Source organism: Strongylocentrotus purpuratus, unplaced genomic scaffold (assembly GCF_000002235.5).
Source record: "Strongylocentrotus purpuratus isolate Spur 01 unplaced genomic scaffold, Spur_5.0 spur5_scaffold_7, whole genome shotgun sequence".
NCBI classification, from domain to species: Eukaryota; Metazoa; Echinodermata; class Echinoidea; order Camarodonta; family Strongylocentrotidae; genus Strongylocentrotus; species Strongylocentrotus purpuratus.
Window position 1 is genome coordinate 10,862,330 of NW_022145613.1, and position 22,059 is coordinate 10,884,388.

General features: G+C 36.2%; 1 protein-coding gene across 3 annotated transcripts in view; it reads left to right on the top strand.

Moving 5' to 3' along the window:
• The window catches only part of LOC763697 (glutaminase kidney isoform, mitochondrial), a 32,217-nt gene extending 13,803 nt beyond the window's left edge, over nucleotides 1-18,414 (top strand). For all 3 annotated transcript variants that reach the window (XM_030974257.1, XM_030974259.1, XM_030974260.1), the window contains 11 exons: nucleotides 194-437; nucleotides 666-724; nucleotides 1,349-1,440; nucleotides 2,179-2,296; nucleotides 2,788-2,964; nucleotides 3,802-3,933; nucleotides 4,481-4,576; nucleotides 5,607-5,745; nucleotides 6,438-6,501; nucleotides 14,203-14,318; nucleotides 15,477-18,414. In XM_030974257.1, the coding sequence (XP_030830117.1) occupies nucleotides 194-437; nucleotides 666-724; nucleotides 1,349-1,440; nucleotides 2,179-2,296; nucleotides 2,788-2,964; nucleotides 3,802-3,933; nucleotides 4,481-4,576; nucleotides 5,607-5,745; nucleotides 6,438-6,501; nucleotides 14,203-14,302 (1,221 nt within the window). In that variant the 3' untranslated portion in view covers nucleotides 14,303-14,318; nucleotides 15,477-18,414. The remainder of the gene's footprint in view (nucleotides 1-193; nucleotides 438-665; nucleotides 725-1,348; nucleotides 1,441-2,178; nucleotides 2,297-2,787; nucleotides 2,965-3,801; nucleotides 3,934-4,480; nucleotides 4,577-5,606; nucleotides 5,746-6,437; nucleotides 6,502-14,202; nucleotides 14,319-15,476) is intronic.
• Nucleotides 18,415-22,059: the final 3,645 nt, after the last annotated feature.

Here is a 22,059-nt window from a genome sequence, read left to right on the forward strand (position 1 = left end):
CACAAAATGAATTTTTAAGTTGGAATTAAAGAATTTAGTGGTGTACAAACAATATTGGGAAGGAGCTTCAAGGTTCAATAGGATAGGAGCAATCTTAAAACTTTAATAAAACTCATTATGTTTCTGATTGTAGTGTCCATGATAATCACAAACTAATCAAACCCTCCCACCTTCCTTTACATCCCACCTCCAGTTGGCGGACTACATCCCCCAGCTGGCCCGTCAGGACCCTAACGCCTGGGGGGTGAGCATCTGCACCATCGATGGCCAGCGATGTTCCTTTGGTAACACGTCGGACCACTTCTCCTTCCAGTCCAGCAGCAAGGCGCCTGCTTACGCCCTCGCCTCCACCCTCATGGGCTCCGACTTTGTCCACAGGCACATCGGTTTTGAACCGAGCGGCCAGTCTTTCAACGCCTTGTTCCTGAACAACAACAGTAAGTTGCTCCACAAACTTGTCCCTCTTTGTTCCAAAGTGGCCAGTCTTATAACATCTTTTTAACAGCACCAGAAAGTTCTATCATTGTCAGAAAAGTATTACCGTTTAAGTAATTATGATTATCCATTGCTCAAAGACATCCCCTAGATGATATTATTGTTATGGTCAAAATTTAATGAAAGGACTTCAAAACGATGTATGTTTCATTTCTTTCTCTGTTTTTCAGATACACCACATAACCCAATGTTGAACTCTGGAGCCATAGTGACTGCCGCCCTAATCAAGGTATTATAGTCATGATCAAGTTTATACCATTTCTTTTGTTGATATGTATTTGAGTAGAATAAAATCCCCTAAATGTTGGTTTTGGAATGCCTGCATTTCTTCCCTGACTTGACTTCATCATGTTCCCACTAAAATTGCGTTAATTTGACTCAAACTGAAATATAGCAAGCAATAGAGTACATTGTCCTTGATGTGGATATGTTAAAACCCCTCTGAAGTGTTGGGAGCCCCAAATTTCAATAAATTTTGATGGGAAAATTTTACTTAAATCGTATCATAATGTGAAAGAGGCTGTCATTTAAAGAACACTATTCTGCAAAGATTTCCCCTAAAAAAATATGTTTGGAGACAAGACAAATATTGATGAAAGAATACATAATCTGGGTTTTCTGTTGTACGCAGAAAACCTAAATTTTTGTATTCTTTCATCAATATTCGACTTAAAACATATTTGTTTTGAAAATACTTGCAGAAGTGTGTCTTAAATGACATCCTCTTTCACATTATGATACAATTTAAGTGAAATTTTGCCATCAAATTTTGGGGGCTCCCAACACTTTAGAGGGGCTTTAACACTTTTTTTAATTTTTTTCCTTCCTTTTCTATATTCCCATGTGTTTGTAGCCTGAACTGACTGCAGCTGATAGATTTGATTTCATCATGTCTAAGTTCAGAGAGGCAGCAGGGGGAGAGTATATAGGATTCAGCAATGCCACGTAAGTTTGACAAAGCCCTCTCTCATTCTCGTCCCTTATCTTTGGACCCACCTCCCCCCCCCCCCCTCACCCCCTTCCTCCATGTGGGATTTGAGCTTAACAGCCTTGAATGACTTCAGAGTTTCTATCAAAATGCATCCCTTTTTTCTAAACTATGCCCTTTGTGTATTGATAACAGTATTAAACATTTCCTGATAGGTTGTACAATATGTACTTTATTTTAAGATATTAACCCAATTAAACCCATCAACTAAATGAATTATTTCTTTCTCATGTGCTTTAGGCAATTGGTTAATTGTTTATTTTGTTATTTATTCATTAATCATCAATTTATTTACTTGTTGCTGCATGCTTCATCATAATACATGGTATGATCAACATGAGAGCAAACAATCAGTTAGTTTTAGGAATCGAGAATGATAATGACATGAAGAAATGTAGAGTGTCTTGAGCATCAGTAGATATGTCACTGGACTGGATCACAAGGTTATGGTTTGAGTCCCACCGCGGCACTAATGTACTTCGTCAAGTCACTGATCTACATTTGCCACACTCCACCCAGGTGATGTAAATGGGTACCTGGCATGAATTAATTTCTTGAAATGCCAGAGCGCCGTGATGGCAGCCATGCTAAAGCCAGTGTAATAATCGGGAGTGCCAGGAGTGTCATGTCTGACAGATATGAGCGCTATACAAGAACCCAATATTATCATTAAATATTAAATATTTTATCTTCAGATTCCTATCAGAGAAGAAGACAGGTTTCAGGAACTTTGCAATTACCTATCTGCTCCAGGACTACAACTGCTTCCCACCTGGAGCTGACCCTGTGGACACCCTTGAACTCTACTTCCAGGTCAGTCAGTCACCTCCAGATGACCCCTGGGTGACCCGTAGGTGGAGGGGTACCCTGTTCTGAGTGGGTGCATATTTAGATACAAATGATATTGTGAGACAGTTTAGCTGGAAGTATGACGCATGCTTCTGCGACAATATCCCACGCCACAACATGTAACTGATATAAAAGATAGACTATTTAGTTACCCTCCATTTAAGTTTGTAATAGCAAAAATTATGGCATTGTGGAGGGTTTATTAGGTTGTTAACAAGTTTTGTAATGGCTACATGTGTATTTATTGCAAGAGCTCATATTTAGTAGGTGAAAGGAAACTTGATCTTGAATAAGAAAAAGAATAGAAAAGTTTTACTCCTAAAGAAGTGGACTGAATATCAGTGATAGCAAAGGGGGAAAAAATAATGATTCTAATAACGCCTTCCTGAAATTCCGTCCATGGGTTTATGGACCCCAACACTTTCAATCTCTCCCATCATTTCCGTCCTCATCAGATCTGTTCGTTGGAGGTGAATTGTGAGTCAGCTTCTGTCATGGCAGCCACCCTGGCCAACGGTGGCATCTGTCCTCTGACCGGCAAGAAGGTCTTTGAGTCGGTGGCGGTCAGAGACACCCTGAGTCTCATGCTCTCCTGCGGGATGTACGACTTCTCAGGACAGTTTGCTTTCAAGGTAAGTGTGTTGGCCTGCCTGAAACAAAATGACCTGCTACTGATAGCCATCGTTTGAGTTAATATGCTGTTACCCTTTTGGTTCTGCACATGATATTTTATTGTTTAAATCTCCAATATAGAGATGTTTTTCCCTAATGGATATGATCATTAAATCTCCATTGTCATTTCACAAGCATTGGACACTTTATAGGGAAATGAAATAAATGTAATAAATGATAGAGATGCCTTCCCCCTAAAAATATTGATATTTAGACAATTTGGGGATTTATTTCACTTACTTGCTTCTGTCCCAAAGGCTAGTTTAAGGGAAGTTTAAGTTTAAGGGAGTTTAAGGGAAGTTTTTTTTACTATACTGGTAGGCCTACTGTCTGGTAGATGATATCAAGATAAGATTTTAGGGTGTTTTTTCTGGGATTGAAAGCAATTTGCAGACACTGTTTACAGTTATAGAGCTTCAAACAACAGGCCTGATCAAAACGCGATTTAAATCGGTTTCCTGATTTTTTTTGATTTTTTCCAGATTTTCCCCTTATTTTCTCTATTCTTCCCTATTTTTCCCTATTACTTCCCAATTTTTATTACTCAAAAGGGGGGAATGTTGTTAGATGCCATTTTCCCCCCGAATCCTCTTTCTTTTCTTTTTTTACTCAAGGGGGCGTGGTTGAGGGGAAACCCCCCCCCCTTTTTTTTTTTAGTGCTCACTATCACCCCTGAACAAATTCTGTATTGATTCCACTGCTCTGTACATTAGAAGGCTTTGAGCCAGTGACTATCAACTATTGACATCAAAGAGAAGACTGGATGATTATTTTCTTCTCTCTTTTCTGCAATCCAGGTGGGCATGCCAGCTAAATCGGGTGTGTCAGGCTGTGTCATGCTGGTGGTGCCAAACATCATGGGTATCATGATGTGGTCTCCACTCCTTGACAACTTTGGCAACAGCTGCAGAGGCATCCAGTTCTGTCAGGTAAGGGAACATTAAAGGGGAATTCCACTCTGATATTGAATTGTTTATAATTAATATAGCAACAGAAAGAATTTGTGAAATTTTGAGAAAAACAAAGTTCAGAAAACTTATTTTAGTCAATCACAACTATGTGATTTGCCTCTCAAGCATCTCTCCATTTATTTTGTACTGCAGTTTCCATGAATTTCCATTATCTTGGTTATTGATGATGAAGGAATAGATATTTATGTTTAGTGATTATTAGACTAGGTGTCTAAGGCATCATATTCACAAGATACCCTACATCGCCTAAAAGAGAGATGCCATTAGTGATGCCACAGCAAAAATCAAATCACATACATATGCGTAGTACACTTCAAATTTCTTTATCCAATGATACACATTTGAATTCATTTAGGGAGCTTTGTTGGACGCATCTACTGTTTTTGCACCCCAACTTGCCATTCCCATGTAAAATAGTGTTATTTCTTCCATAGGGGTGTTGTTGTTGGGGGGGGGGGGGATTCAACTTCAGATGAAACTCTACCTCTATTTTTCACCGATGCAGGATCTGGTAACACACTTCAACTTCCACAACTATGACAACCTGAGGCATCATTCAGCTAAGAAGATTGACCCGGTTACTCAGAGGACACATAGCCAGGTGAGAAACATAAAGCCAACTGGGTTATATACCTCTGTTACACTGTCATACCAACTCCACGCTGACTCTAAGCCAACTAATCTCAGGCAGTTCTGTGTTATCTCACTTTTGTTCGGTCTGCTGTAGGTGTCGTGTCTGTTTCATTGGTTGCACTGGAATATCAGACTAGATCCCTACAAAATGTCAGCACCGTTTGAGAAGAAGTTTAATTGAAACCACTGTTCTTATCAAAGGGTGATCCAACATTTACTCCAGGGCCATGTTTCATCAAACCTGTTAACAATAACAAGTTGCGATAATTGTTATAAACTACTGAAATTGTGGCATTTGATCGGCTGAGAGCAAATTTGTCATAGAAATTTAGCATTTGTTATTGATCACAAGTTTCATGAAGCAGGGCTCTGGTCTTAGTGATATCAAAGATATAAGACAGGGCTCGGGTTACCTCTGGGGTTTTTAACCTTAGGTTTAGGGATTAGTGTCAGGATCTGAGTTAGGGCTAGGAACAGTGTAGGATCCTGGTTTGAATTTTGGGAAGTGGTAAGTGTGAAAAATCGTCACCAAAGCATGTGCTGTACAATCTGTATTACAGCAGTATCATCTTTGAATAGAAATTGAACAGCATTATCTTGAATTGACTGTATTCAGTTTACAAAAATGATAAAGAGGGAAGACTTGCCTAACAGCAGCTTAACCCTCTCAATGCTGAAAGATCAGTCAATCAATGAAAGTGCATGTTGAAGTTAGTCCATGTTTTCTGAATTCCTACTACTACCACTCTCTGCTGGAGGTTTTGCTTTTTCAGGTATTCCTGCATATCAGGCCATGCATCCCTCCATCTATTCGCCCCAATCTTTGTTTCCTCTATACATTTTACAAGACTTTTGTTACAAGTTGTATGTATAATTCTTTTCAATACGCACCAAAGCAAGCCATAAGTCCCCACAGTTTGACATCTCTAATGTTCTCTGATTATCCATTCACCTACACCTACACTACTAATGTTCATCCTTTATGATGCACCCTGAAGGCCACGCGGACCATGAAGTTATTATTTGGTGCTTACAACGGAGATGCTAGTGCTCTCAGGCAGTACTTCTTACAGGGCATGGACATGGCTGAGAGTGATTACGATAGTAGGACAGCCCTTCATCTAGCTGCTGCAGAGGGTATGTGTTATATAACATCCTCCGTTTGATTTCTGGGCTCCGTCTTACAAAGACTTACGATTGATCAAACGCAAGTCCACCTATCAATCGCAATTTTGCAGTCTCCTATCTCTGATGTACATAGTTGCGATTGATATCAACGCTTTGTAGGACGGGGCCATGATGTGCAATTAGATATGAGACAGAGGGATATTTTATGTTAACATTTAAAAACCTGTTACCCTTTATAAATAGTTGCTGAAAATTGTTTTGTAGTTGTGATATTGTTCTTGGAAAGGAACATACATGTACATGTACATGTAAGTCAATTTCCATCTTGACCATTTTGAGAGTGTAATTATTTTAATTTTTCCACTTGAGGATTCATGATCATATTCAAGTTCATATTATCTCAGAAAACATCCTCATAGATCAATTTTTGCATGAAGGTTTAAACTACAGTGTTTTAAATTAAATTGCCAACAGCTTGGTGGGCATAAGTAAAAAAAAAAATGGCATGAACCATAATAGACAGTGCCATATACCTTCAAAATCTGGAGTATCTGAGTTTGTGATAGATTTTCACGTAAGGAGAGGGCTGTACTCATTTAATCACTCGGTCTAAATTATATTCATGTTTTTATGATATTTTTAGATTATATCTATTCACCTTCTTTTTTCGAATAAATCTATGTGATTTGTTTATCTTACAGGTCATACAGAATGTGTAGAGTTCTTACTTGAGAAATGCAATGTAAGCCCTGATGTACTAGACAGGTGAGTTTGGCTTGTTCCTTCTCTTTTAATATTTAATCTGCTCTTGTCTTTCTTGTTCTTTTTTTTTTTGACTGCTCTCTTTGGTTTATTGCTGTTTGGTCTACACCTAGCCTGTCTTCCATCCACATGGTCTCATAATCACTTCGTTTACTTATGATTAGGTCAAAATAGTCATTTAGTCCAATCTCCAATTTGTCTATCCATAAAGTCTAGTAATCATTTGATGATTATTATTGTCTGGTTGTAGACCATGGGAGAATAGACTAATGGGTTGTAGAATAGACTGTAATCCACCCTTTCTACTACATCGACATGAACGTGTTGTTTAACCCTTTCCTTACTGTACAAATTACTCTGTTCGATATTCTGTGCCTGGCAGCCTCTTTTGTCAACAGATCACAACAGAAAACTGTTTCTGTTGTGATTTTGAAACTAGTCATTTTTCACGATATACTCGTGAATAAAATTCAGTTAGCCTTCATTTGTGATTCATTCATTTTGCAGCGTGAAATGGTTGTCAATCTTAGCTACTTGCAAAATTTGCAAAGATTTCATGCATATGAAGTTCCTGTTTTTACAGTATGTAGCTCTGATATTTGACTTAGATATTGCCACATCAAATAGCTTGTATTTTAGCTTAAATTAACATGCTAAAATTAATACTCCAATGTGATAGAAATATGGGTTAAACCATTTTACTGAGCCAAGCAAGCTAAATCCAAAGGAAAATATTGACTTAAGACAAGCATTGAATATTCTGGCCCTGGTCTCCAAACCTGTCTACCTTCAAAACATATTGTTTGCTGCCCTCTTGCAGTCACATTGAAGCAGTGTTTGATAACTGTATGACTCATAATGTACACAAGTGTTTTTATCTGATATGAGGGGTATGTAGTGCCTTGTCAATGTGTCTAAAATCTTCTTGATAGAAGTCATGTCTGTGCAGCCAGGCAACCTAATGTCTTGATTGAGACAGTATCACTGATAGTGTTGACCAGTGAGTGATTGCGTATGCCTAGATGCAGACGAGAGAGAGAGAGAGAGAGAGAGAGAGAGAGAGAGGGGGGGGGGGGGGGTGGAGAGGGAGAGGAGGGGAGAGAGAGAGAGAGAGAGAGAGATAGAGAGGGGTGTGAGAGAGGGGGAGGAGAGAGAGAGAGAGAGGGGGGGAGAGAGAGAGAGAGAGAGATGGTATATTGCTGTTATGCAAATTTGATTTGTAATCAAGGTCTTTAGTTAATTACACACATTGGCCCAGGTCATTAGAAAACAGAAATTGAGAATTGCAAGGGTCCATCATAGCTACCAGTTTGTCATGTATCTGTAAACGAATCTGTGTGAAATATATTTATGTGAAGTTGTGAACTATGAAATTAAATCCAGTGATATCTTTCAATATTTATGGAAACTCCAGAGTAAAAAAAAATTCTTTCAGGTTTTGATTACTTTCATTTTTTTTTTTTTTTTTTTATAAATAAAGAATATTTTCATGCAACAAAAGTTCAAGTTAATGCTTTTACATAGTTTTAATGTTTACTATTTGATCAATCCACCTATTGCATCCATTTATCTGTCTACACTAAATTTATTAATTAAGTAATCTATCCATCAATTAATTGAATCGGTCATAATTCCTATTTAGTTCTCTGTCCCACAAAAATATTGTCTATTTGTACACGGTTAATTGTAAATTTTCTAATCAATCCAGCTGTCGACCAATCTGTCCACCCACCAATTTATTTTTCCATCCATCAGAAGTCACACTGACTACTTTTCCTCTACAATGAGTTTTCAAGCTACAATGACTTTGTCAAACTAATCCATATTTAAGTGTTTTATTGGTCATCTTTCAACCAATTCACCTTTCTACAAAATTATCCATTAATCAATCTATTCATTGACCAGTCCATCCATACCATCCATCAGTCAATTGATCATTAAAATGAGTTAGAAATTACACTGTCTTTAAACCAACTATTAGTTTGATTATCATCCCTCTCAGTTCACCTATCCTCCCATATATCTATATATCCATCCATCCATTAATCTATCCATCCATCATTCTATCTATCCATCAATCAAATCAATCAGAAGTCATCCAGTCCCCACAATGAGTTTATCAACTAACCAATGTTGTCTGTGTGGTTTACACCCGTCTTACCAGTCAGCAGTAGGCTAGCAGATTAAACCCTTTATCTGCTGGAGTTCATATCCTCGCATCCATCTATCTATCTATCTATCTATCTATCCATCTATCAATCCATCAATCTATCTATCAATCAATTAAATCACTCAGAAGTCGTTCAGTCCCCACGATAAGTTTATTAAACTAACCAATGTTGTCTATGTGGTTTACACCCGTCTCACCAGTCAGCAGTAGGCTAGCAGATTAAACCCTTTATCTGCAAGAGTTCATATTTGAGCTAGGTGGTCATAAAGTGATTAGGACTAATTAACCTGTTGTCTTTAGATAAAACAACACACTTAGCTTACCAGTGAGTCAGTGTAATCATTATTGATATCAGAACCAGAATGGCTTCCTTTATTCTCATTTTCTGCTCTTATTGTCCGTTCTTATCAGTTGCCTAGACTTACAATGAGTTTTTTTTTTGGAGTATTCTGGTATGTTGGTCAAGTCTCTTGACTCTCTCAGTCTTCCATGAAGTCACAGATTCAATCCTTGCTCGGTGCCCGTATCTCCGGACAAATTGTTTTCCCACATTTGTTTCTCTCGACCTAGGTCTATTCATGGATACCAGGCACTGCTAGTGTAATAATAAGTGCAGGGTCCTCTAGAAGAACAGTATCATTGATTAAGCTACCCTGGGTAAAATAAGGCCATGTTGTTATTGTTCCGTTAGTCTCAACCCCAAGAACTACATTAATGCTACCAATTATGTATTGAAATAATGGCATTTTCCTTTGCCATTGCTGTCATCAGGGCCCCAGGTCTTAACTACAATATATTAATATCCCCTTACGTGTTGTGGGATGCAAATTCTGCCCTAGGAACAAATTTTGAACTTTGTGTTAATAAAGAATGACTTCATTTTTGTCATGAAACAGAAACATATATCTTTATGTCAAAATTCATTATCATGGAACGTATTTATTACCCAGTTTAACAACAAAACATAATATTATGGGTCAGAATTGTACTTTACAAAATTTTCGTAGCACATAATAATCTGATACTTGAATAAAACCAAGTGGGCCAAACTAAAAGGACTTAACAAGATTTTGATCAATGACTCCCTCTTGAGTCTGAGATGGGACAGTTTGTGAATTACCTGTTATTATTCATTGGTTGGTTTATGAGGTGCCTGTCTGATGTTATCAGGTTATCTAATAAACCACTTGTTGGTTAATAGCTTGTGGTTGTACTGGTTGACAGACAGGTAGGTGACGTTAAACCACTGCCAATGCACATTTTGTGTGGGTGTGTGTTTGTGAGAGAGAAAGAGAGAAAGATAGAGAGAGAGAGACAGTGTAAAAAGAAAGGAAAGACAGAAGTGAGGTAAAGAATAAAATAAAACTAACTAACAGTTGTAAAAGAAAGATTATTATTAAAATATAAATGAAATAAATCTTATATTGCATATAAAAAGAAAAATAATGCAAATCATTGGGAGAGAAATAGAAGAAGGTAGTTCAATATAGGAAAATAAAAGGAAGAGTTTAAGAAAAGAGCTTGACAGGAAAAAAAAAATTAAGACCAGTTGGGGAAAGGACTAGAGGGTAAAAAATTAAATCTATGGTAATTAATTCCAGTTGTCCTTTGTGATTATGGGTTTATCATCATGAATTATCCATTCACAAGTGTTTTATGATTAAATGATATTAAATTATCACAATCATTTATAATCAGTATGTGTGGTATGTTCAGTATGGATGTGTAGAAAATGTGGTGGTGGGCCAGCAGTGCAAAGCACCCCCTCCCATTCTCATGGAAATTGAGATTCCACCCATCTTGTATTAGTCAGCATTTAAAAGATCTTGGTCTTCTCCAACCTTCTTTGATAACATGTACTTGAGTCAACTCCATAAGTGGCATGATTGCACCTCATCAAGAACCAATTAAAAGCTCTTTTAGATGTCAGGATTGCGTAGCCAGTATGGCTAGAATAGCCCAGTTAGGGCATGACTCAGTCCAGGGCTATGTCATGAGGAAACACCTCTTGCTGTTCCTTCTAACACTAGTCCTGGTCCTAAAGTGGGCTCTCCCAAAGTTCAAAAGTTAAAGTGACATTGAGTGTTTTTCCAACACATATATGTACAGCTCTGCGATATCAGTACATATGTACATATTACAGGAGTTATGGAGTACTACATGGATGAACAATAATTAAAAATTGTATTTAAGATTTAAAAATGGATTTAAAAAATGCGTGAAAGATGCAAATAAATGAATGAAAAGGTGAGTCAAGGGAAACGATAGAAGCGTAAAAAAGATCGATGAAAAAGGTACATCGAGGACCAATCGTTATGAAAATCTAAAAGAAAATCTAGGAAAATATGAAATGGTAGTAAAAGAAGAGAAGAAATGTGCATGAAAACTGAAAAATTAAAAGTGGGGATGGAGTAGAAACCTAAGGCAAAGCTTGGATGGAATCTTTAACACCAATCTCTCATCTCATCATTGCATTTAATGAAGACTAAGCTTTACATCATCTTGTGTTTGAGGTGGGGGGGGGGGGGGGGGGGCTTCTAGTTATTCACTGGTATGCATTCCTCAAAACAATCAACACCCATAACTTTGACTTTGAAGTGTCTCTTTTGGGAATCCCTTTTTCTTCCTCCATTATTTTGTTTATTCTTTGCTCTCCAAACAAAGTTAAGATGTGCATGTAACTGACTTTTAATTGCATCAGACGTGATTACCAACTTATTGATGGGTTGCCAATTTAGCGATGTGTCAACAGACGAACTGTGAATCAGCTCTAGGAGAATTTGCATCTTGTTTGACCACAAGGGGGATAAAAATCTTGACGTCAATTCAATTTGGGATGATTCTTCATATCAAATTTATTAATAGCCATTCAAGTATGTGGTTTATAGATAAAAATCTTGGATATCATGCAATTTGATTTTGATTGACTGTATTGGCTGGATAATTTAAGGCTGGTTCTGTTAGATATCATTATTCAATACTTAGGAAGATAAGCCTAGGTACAAAGTTATTAGAAGCAATATTGGTAGATGGCTAATAAGGAAAACAAAGGGGCAATATTGCTCCAAGAAGTGAACTACAGTATGTAGACAATTATGACAAGTTTTGTTTGGTGTATGTGTTCGCCGACCAGATATTAAGATAAATTAAAGGCAAAATTCACTCTTTTATTATATTATCATTATTAACTGATGAGTTTAACATCCAGTCATATTGAAGAGTACTTTTCACAGACTTAATAGTTTCTGAAACTAATTAAAAGATGCGATCTGCAAGAATCAACTTTTAAAGTTTAATGAGACATTTAGACACCAAGTATTAAAGAAACCAACCTTTGATATTTTACTTTTGATACATGCACAGACCCCCTGTGCCTTCCATTCATGAAAGGTTATACTGTTTGAAAAGAAAGAAAGAATGAAAGAAGAAGTTTACTTGTAAGATTTAATCCCTGACCTCACCCCCTCATCATCATCAAGTCATTAATCCAATCAAGATGTTGTTCTTGTCAATACAGTCCCATTCAGGGATTCTAATCCCCATCTTGTCTCCACTTCAGGTTTTTTTTTAAATCTTCAATCATGGTCCATCCTCTCTCTCTCTCCCCTCCTCCTTCTTTCTCTCTCCCTCTACCCTGTCTGTCTCTTTCTTTATCTCCCCTTCTTTTTCTCTCTCTCTCTCTCTCTCTCTCTCTCTCTCTCTCTCTCTTCCCATCTTTCTTCATCTCTCCTGCACCTATCCACCTCGTACAGTATATTTGCATTTTTAAAAAACACAAAAAAGCTTAAATCTCTCATTTTATTTCTCCATTGGGTAATTTTTCCAAATGATATGATTTCTAGCTGTTCATATGAACATGTTTACCTTGTAACCATATGCTAGTAATTACCTAATCTTGAATCTTTTAAAGGATGTTAAAAACATCTTTGAATTTCATTTTAGTTAGTTTCTTTATTCATCTATCTTTTTTCATTAAGTCTTGTTTTAAAATCTCTTTAGCTTCAGTGATTTTCCAGGTCACTGATTAAGTTTGGTCGCCCCCTCCCCATTCAGCCCCCCCCCCCCCTCCCCACCCAGCCCTGATGGATGAGTCACCCTAGGTGCCCTAATCTTATCCATCTCCCCTCTCTAACTTGTTTGATGTCCACTTTAACCTATTATGTGAGTCACCCAAAACAATACTCACCCAAAATTTGATCAAGGAACTCCAAAAGTGGCAACAAGATTTGGTACTTCAAAAAAGGTAGTGCTCTATTTATAAAGAAGGTTCATGGGTTCGTGAGCACTCTTTCATGCGCCGACTTTGGCCCGGGTTTTGTTGTTGTTGTTTTTTACATTCTATACTCTACTAACAGTTATTTGATCACCATAAAAACTATTTTTGTTGGCTGTATGAGTCATACAAGCCCAAAACTTTCTCAAAGACTTTGAACATGATAGTGCCATTTTGTTTGTTAAAGAGGATACCTCTTTAAAAGCTGACCTACTCTTTTATTCTTAAATTTATTATCTTTACTTTCCACAATAAACTTTTTATTGATTGCTAGTGGGCAATTCCACGGTAACGGAAGGACACTCAGACAAGATTTTTGAACTTCAGGTTCATACTAAAAGAACTGTTTTATTAGTATAAGATGTGAAACAGTACAGATATAATACCTATATAAGTGCCTTTAATTCTCCCCCAAAAAATTGTCATTATAGTTAAGTAGTTTAAGAATGTGCATATTAATTATCTCGGTAACGGAAGGACATAAAAATGGACATGGTTTTTCCAGTTAATTAGTGTTTATCCAAACTTTGTGAAGTTGATGAAGCTTTCCACTTGACTGAAACACATTTTGTTCCCCATAGTTTAATACATACTAATAAAACATTTCTTTTAGTATGAACCTGAAGTTCAAAAATCTTGTCTGAGTGTCCTTCCGTTACCGTGGAATTGCCCTAGTGATGGTTATATAAACAAAGTGCATTGTCCTTTCATGTGACAAAAACCTAGACCTTAAAATTCAGAAAAAGTTGGAAATGATCTGAAGAAGATCGAAATGCATTAAATTTTAACAAAAAGAGGCTGCTCCTTTTATCTGGAGAAGAGTGCTTTTATTTTGTACATACAAGTTTTTTCCATTACAAGATGTAGAGTCCAGCAAGTATCCTATTATCCCATAATCCCATAACAAAAATGATATCCTCAATTTTCTTTCTTCATTTATCATCCCAGAATGTGACATATATACTAACATGCTTTATACCCATTTTCTAATTGTATGCATACTTCTTGAAAAAGGGTTTCACTTGACAAATCAAATGCTTGCCAGAGGCTTTCCAGACATAGCAACATCAATTTCATAGAGTTGTCGATTCCTATACAGATGCCATTATGTATATCAGGTGAATTAAATAATTGTGTTTGCAACCCTCAGTTCGGGAGAGAAGCATGCATACATCGAAATGCATTAATAAACAGGTCTATTTGTAACTTGTTGCCACGGTGTAACCGATCTTTCTTTTTCTCTTTCCTTCATCCTGTACAGATGGGGCCACACCCCTCTTGATGATGCAAGGCTCTTTGGTCACACAGGGGTTGTCGACATACTAGAAAACTTCAAAGCCAGAAGGCAGGAAGAGACATGAGAGGGATTCTGGCATTGTAAGTACTCTTCTGATTGAACCTTCCATTCGTTAAACCGTAGTCACACCTTCTATTAAACTAAACTGCAGGCACAGACTCTAACTTTTTTTGTTCGGTCTGTTGTCAGTCTCCGTGATTAGGTCTATGGTTAGATCTTGAAGATGACTCAGGTATAACTGGGATCAAATTGCGATGCACTGCTTTTCAGTGTTTAGTTGTAAGGAAGCTTTATAGCAAAATGTAGGGTCACGAAAAGATGCGTCCGGAATGCAAAAGGCATAATACTTCATGATCTTTTTAAATGTTTGTCTTTTGACATATCTGAATAAAACTTAAGTATTAACATTAAGCTTATTCAAGATAGCACATCAGCTCAATATCCTAACAATCTGGTTCTACCTCTGTGTGATGAAGCTATGATTTTCAATATTTCTGCTTTTTGCGTTCCAGACACGTCTTTTGGTGCCACAACAATTTTGCTAACTTACTTTATTCCTTGACCCTGGTTGGTTAAGAGCAATGATCATATGATTTAACTAAAACTTCATTAAGTTACAATCCTTACACATCAAATCCCAGGTCAGCCAATTGACGTGATAGTTATTGCTCCTACTCAGTTACCAAGAATGTAATATATGTTTGTTCTACGGGCCCTGCCCACTGGTGTGCTTTTAATTAATAGTGATTCATGCACTGGTTTTCTTAAAGTGCTATTTGAAGGTTATTTGCTTCCTCGTTCTGCTTCCATCACATTTTTTTCTCTATTCTCATTTTATTAATTCCACACCATTTTGGGGTTAATTTTGCTTCTTTAGATATTTTATTCTCTCTCTTGCTATAAGTGGTATATGAACAGGATGGCACATGCCTCCTCATTGAAAGAGAGAATAATGGCATCATAAACAGAAGAACACCCTCTATCTCCCGATGGCCTTTCAAAATTTTGTTATCTCTCTCCATTCTCTCTCTCTCTCTCATTTTTATCCATACCAGATTAACAGTGCTGCTGCAGCAAATCCTAAAATTCTTGAAAATAGAACCTAGAGAAAATAATGGCTTATACATTACTTGCTCAGAAGATTTCTTATAAACAATTGCAGCCTTTAATTTTTGTATTTGTGTTATTCATTCTGTTTAATTCTCTTTAATTTGTACATATTTTTTAATTTCTTTCAGCTAAATAGAATTTATAAAGAGCAGCTCTTCCTATTGTATTGACGACTCACCAATGTTGGACAAGAGATGGTACCACCTTCAATTCTGTTCTTCCGTGCTGGCTGCATAGACAGTGCTTGGCTCGGGACACTTTCTCCGTCGGTAATGGTCTGGAATTCATTGGGTTATGTGGGTATGTGTAATATGAAATAGGATGAAGGGGTAGAGAACGTCTCTACTATGCTGGAACCATGTTCATGAATCAGTGCACAAATTGAATGAACATTATAAAGTATATCATGTACAACTTCAGTCTGTATACTGTTGTACCAAACCCAAAAGAAAAACTTCACAATCATGCTAGCACAATCAGAGTTGTGCTTAAACAAATTATGACTTGTGAATTTTTAAAAGTTTTTTTGCCCTATGTTTTCCAATTTCCCACTTTTCTTGTTTGTATTGTATACAATGATGGATAAATCATATATAAAGAGAAGAGGGATGAATTCATGCATTTTTTCTGAGCACTGTATACCATTGCTCAATTGTTTTGCAGTCTAAGACAGTTTTGAAAGGCACAACATTTTAAACATGGGGTTAAAGCTGCAATGTGTTCCAATGACAATATAATGGCAATGGATATCGTCTCTTTGAGGCGGGAAAATGAAATTTTGAGATATATATATTTGTTTTCTATTCCTCTATTGTTTACTCCTTCTTGCCTTCTCTCTTTCTAACTATTTTCTATCCATTATCTGTGTTAACTACAATGTCTCAGGTTGAACTGATTTGATATAGGGGTCACGAGGTCAAAGGTCACAGGGTCATACATGTATATGAAAAAATGGCTTGTAATCACGATATTCTGAGAACTTGTTAATGGATTACAACCAAACTTGAATTTGTTTTAATTGCTTGTTCTGGTTTGTAAAATCGCTCTATAGCGGAGGCATCATTTTCGACTTTGCGCAGTGAAAGATCCATCTAGTTCTTTATGAAAAGATATAGATTATCTCTACATATGTCATGAATAGGCTGTTCTTTTGCATCATACATATGCTGTACTTTTGCTAGATTTTTTGACAGCCATCCAAATTTCAGGTTTTTAAAATGATTATTTCAAGTAGAGGCTTTAGATATGAAATCACGTCACTGCCCTGTCATACATAGATGATTGATTATAAAGAATGATATGCAAGAAATTTGCTGTAATATAACATGTTGAGTGTCCAGGGATAGAGCAATGATACTTTAAGTCTACAAAACAAAATATATTGCTTGAGGATTTTGTCTTTTGTGATTTTGGAGTTTTGCTTTTCTAATAAAGAAATATCTTATTAATCTTTACAGAATTTTAATGATTTTTCTATTTGCTTTGGGGTGTTTTTTATGCCTTTTGTTTAGTGCTATTTTCCAGATACATAGTACAAACGACATTGTAGCCACATTTTTCCATATTAAATTTGTATGTAGATTACGTTCCCATTAACAACCATAGTATCAAAAATAATATCGCTAGTGATATTCGTTAGTCTCGCAATGTATGGTCAACAAGGGATCAAAAGATCACAACCATAGTGTTTTTAAATTGAGCTTACAATAGTCATATTAAAGTAGGTTCATAACAACATTTTAAGTTTTGTACATAATATATAAGTAAATGCCATCATTAATTAACATTTTTATATCAGACTTCCATGTTTTTCTGTTGCCAAAATATCATTTTTTTAATAAATTTGCTCAAAGAAATCTTTTTTTCTGATATGAAATATATTTAGTTGGTGAAATGCTGCGTATAATCTCTTTGAATGTTAATTGTAAATCGAAATTGGAATTGGAATTTATTGTTTTTTGTAGGTGGATGGGTGGTTTGATGATGGGCATACTAAAATGAATGTATTGGACAATATAAACACAGGGCTATAATAGTCTTGTAATAGTATGATAGTATCCTTGTTACCTATGATATTAAGATTTTTAAAGTAATTTTTATTGCATTTTTTCATTTTTTACTACCGGTATTTGATTTTCAAATTTGTTGTATAACAATTTATCCTCTCATGACCCTCGCTGAAAAGACACATTATGAATTACAGCCAATACTACAGTAAAATTACTATGTAGCGATTTTCTTGCAATGGTGTATTAATGATGGACGATTTCAGAGAAAGATTTACAGTTTTTCCTGTTCAGTGAATCATGCATCAAATTTACTATTTGGACCCCAATAACCAGTTTGAATTTACGAACAATCATTTTTTATAAAAGTACTGAAGTGCTCGGGTGATAGCACATGTTGCTGAGTGCTCTGGACTTTGTACATTAAAGTAGTCACCCGAAGAATCAAAAGTGTTTTGAATCGATGCAAAATTCATATCATTGCAAAGGGGAAGCCTTACTGATCAAATATAACAACTTCCTTCTTCAAAATATGTTTGGGGCTCGCAGTAATCATTTTCTCAAAAATGTTAATTTTGAGATCCAGATTTTCTGCCTTAAGCAGTCCTCCAAAGAGCTTCAAGATTTGTGACGTCACATGCGAGACACAGCTAGCCATAAAGCTTTTTATGCCTTTCCATGATATCTATATGATTTTTCAGCAAATTATTCATGTTTTTTCAAGAGAAAATGTTTCCATCCATTCAGTTGTCATGAATTTTCTTCAGGTGACTACTTTAATGCCGTGCATGGTATATCTGATTTTTTTTTAAATATAATTGTATGGATGACAATATTTTCCTTCTCAAAATTCATGAGAATGAAATTGTCGTCATTATCATGTCTTGATTAAAGAGTGTTTATGCTGTTTTTGCTTTTCTAATTAATTTGTATGCAAATTTTTGGGCATTAATGAGAAATGAATGTTCTTGCCACTGCTAACATCAGTGGTACTGGCAATAAAAATTGTGCTGAAGTCTCATTCACCATGTGTATAAAGACAAATTGCACAATGATTTCATGGGAATGTGTAAATTGTGATATTTTATTTGCTCTCTTATATAGCAATGATAACAAAATATAAATCTACATTTGCCCTGTTAAAACTGAGCAAGGAATATATTAGGCTTTCAACAAGTCTCAGTTGTATGTTCTATGGAAATAACAGTGTGCAATGCCGAGGGGGGGGGGGGGGGTGGTGGATAAGAAGTTAAACAGAGACAGGTCTTGGCCAACAAAATCTAAGGGAAATGAAGAGATGAAAGGAGACAGTGAGATGAGAGATGGAGATGAAAGGATGAGGAAGAGAGAGAGTGAAATGAGAGAGTGAGAGAGGGGGAGAGAAGACTCAGAGAGAGAGAGAGATAGAGGGAGGCCGAGAGAAAGATATGTATATATAGTGAGAGAGAGATAAGAGAGAGAGAGGGAGGGGAGGGAGAGATAAGAGAGAGAGGGGAGGGAGTGGAGGGAGGCTGAGAGGGAAAGAGAAATAGAGAGGGGAATTGAGGGGAGGGAGGCTGAGAGAGAGGGGGAGATATAGAGGAAGAGAAGAGACACTTTTGATATAATGTTTGTTTGTTCTCTCTTCAGAGCTAGAAGGGTGTTACTGGATACATGTGAATGCCCTCTTGGCTCTCAAATGACCCTTGATGATCCTTTGTCGTTGCTTTTTTTAAAGAGAGAAAGGAAAAGGGCTGAAGAAATGTGAGACAGAAAAGTGATTAAGAACAGAAATAAAGGGATATTCTTCCAAACAGCAGATTTTGAAGATGGCTTGATCGCAACCCTCTCTCCCTCCCTTACCCCCTCTCTTTTAAAGGTAATACAAAGTTTTGGTATGGGGTCATGAATTTGGTTCAAATGAACATATTGGAAGCATATGCGATCCTACAATATTCAGTGATTGTTGTCGCGGTTGAAACCGAGTCTTAAGTTATGAAATTGTAAATAATAAACTCTGTATGATGTATAGCTCCCTCTCAAGGTCACGATATTAATTAAGCTATAAAACAACGTTTCTTGACTAAAATCGACCGGTTGGCTATTCCCGTTTGGAAATTATATATCACAACTACAATTTCTGAGATTTTCATGGTCGCAGCTACCATTGTTTGGCCGTATGCGCTATTTGAAATTTATCACAATTTACCGGGAGCACCGGTAAATTTTTATATTCAATTTTTCTCAAAAACACAAGTGTTTGAGGGGCTAAATTTTTTGGTGCTTATAATACATCCACAGGGGCATCCAAATATATCAAAATTGTAAAGAATCACTATCCACTCAATTTCCAAAATTTCCCAAAACTTTGTATTACCTTTAATCTCCATCCCTCTCTTCCCTTCACAACGTTTTCTTTCTCTTTCGCTATCTCATCTCTCTCTATCCTCTCCCTCTCTCTCTCTTATATCTCTTCCTCTATCTCATCTCTCTCTCTCTCTCTCTCTCTCTCTTTCTCTCTCTCCCTCTATCTTTCAGCCTCCCTCCTTTTCTGTTTCTCTCTCTCTCTCCCTCTATCTCTCTCAGTCTCTCTCTCTCTCTCTTTCTCCCTCCCTTTCTCTCTCTCTCTCTCTTCTCCCTCTCTCTCTCTTCTCTCTCTCTCTCTGTCTCTCTCCCTCCCTCCCCTCTCTCTCTCTGTCTCTCTCCCTCCCTCCCCTCTCTTTCTCTCTCTCTGTCACCATTTTCTTTCAAGTTTCTCTCAAGTTCCTCTCTCAACATTCGGGCAAATCTTCAAGCTAACAATTCAGTATGCCAACACACATAATATACTGATTAGCAGAAACTTGCACTGGTTTATTCTGTATCAATCCTCATATAATATAAAAAAAAAACATTGTTTTCTTATTGAAAACTCAAATTCTAATTTGCATTCAACCTAGCAAATAATATAAATTCTCTAATTAGAAAATAATGCAAAAAAAACTCACTGAAAATAATCAGAAAATCCACTACAGTGAGTTGTTAAGTTTGAATGTTACGGTGAAAATGAAATAAATAATGGCAATTTTACATACCTATTTACATTAAAAGGTGTACAGCATGTTCATATAGACCTTCAGTTTTATTTCCTACAACACATTGATAAGACTTGTCAATTATTTGTCAAACATGCTATGCAAAGACATTTGCATAATTTTACTACCTGTTGGAAAATGTTTGTCACTTCCCAAAGAACTGATACTCTAAACATTTCCCTGAAAGTGCCCCAATATGAAACTAAGCTGTCTTGACTATTGAAATGTAATCGCTGGCAAATTTAACATTTCAAATAGCGAAACACTGACATGCATAGTTCTTTTCATTTGTATGCTCCCCCTCTCTCTGCTTTATATGAAATCTACACACATTGTAGTTTTCAAACACACAATTCAGGAATGCTAGATAGCTTCTATTGGAATGATTTTGTTGAACATATATATTTATGTTCAAAATGAAGATTAAAAATCACTAGAAATTCAATTTAATTATTTCAATGCTGATTCCATATAAACATCTACAAAAGTTATTATCTGTAGTTTTTAGTGGTTTAATATGATACATTCTTTAATATGATACATTTATGTTATACTTTAACAGCACAAATGCATGCTCACAACAAAATAGGTTATAGAAACTGACAAAGCAATTCAGTGTGAAAATCTACTATGATTAACAAATTATTCAAATAACTGCCTCTTCGATAAATGTCTCTTTTAAATGACTATAATATTTTGGCCTAGTTTACAGCGTATTTACCAGTTATACTATTATCTTGCACCATACAACTTAATGCATAGGCCATTCCTGAAAGTTTTAAAGCACCAAAATATGATGAACACAAAATCAATTTACATCGGTAGAACTTGCCTGCCTGCCGAAGCCTTCAAAACAACTTCAATATCGTATGTACAATAACTACATCAGCTGATAATTTATGTACATCTCTACATCTATGTACAGTCGGGAATCACACAGCCCAGCTGTGGCTTGCTTGCAAACAAAAACAAAACTAAGTATTGCATCAAATGCATAATTAACCACTATTCAAATGAACTTCCTAATAAATAACATGCACTGTACATTCGAGCAAATTCCAAACAACAATCTACATACGATGTTTAGTATTTACACTTCTTGCTTGGCAACTAGAATTTCAAATTCTAACTGTACATTTTGCAAGAAAGCAGAAAAGGTGATACGTTGGTTACAAAATACAAAAAGTGATTCACATGAAGTACTATATTTGGAAATTGGAAATTGGCCTCTTGGCATTTGGCATAAGGACAACAAGACTTTGTGATTTGTTTTGATCAATAAGACCCACACCCCTTTAAATTAAAAAATGGCAAATTCAAGACATTGCCTTTGGTACAACAGGTGATTTGACCTAGTAACTGTTCATATGATAAAACGATGAGAATCAGTCCAGGGAGATTTTTAAACAGAGAAAATTGAAAATTGAAAAAGATAACATATGGAAAGAAAAATATAAAGGAAAGTGTAAAGAATAATAGAAAGTGATAGGTGATTCAGAGAAAAAGGTTGACAGAGATATGTAATAGTATCCTGTTAAAATTGGAGCATTAAATCTACAGAACTATGATTGATAAGGTAGAAAGAAAAACAAAACTTTCTTTGTTGTTGAAAGGGCAATCTCAAGATAATTTGTTTGCTGCGAAAACAATTT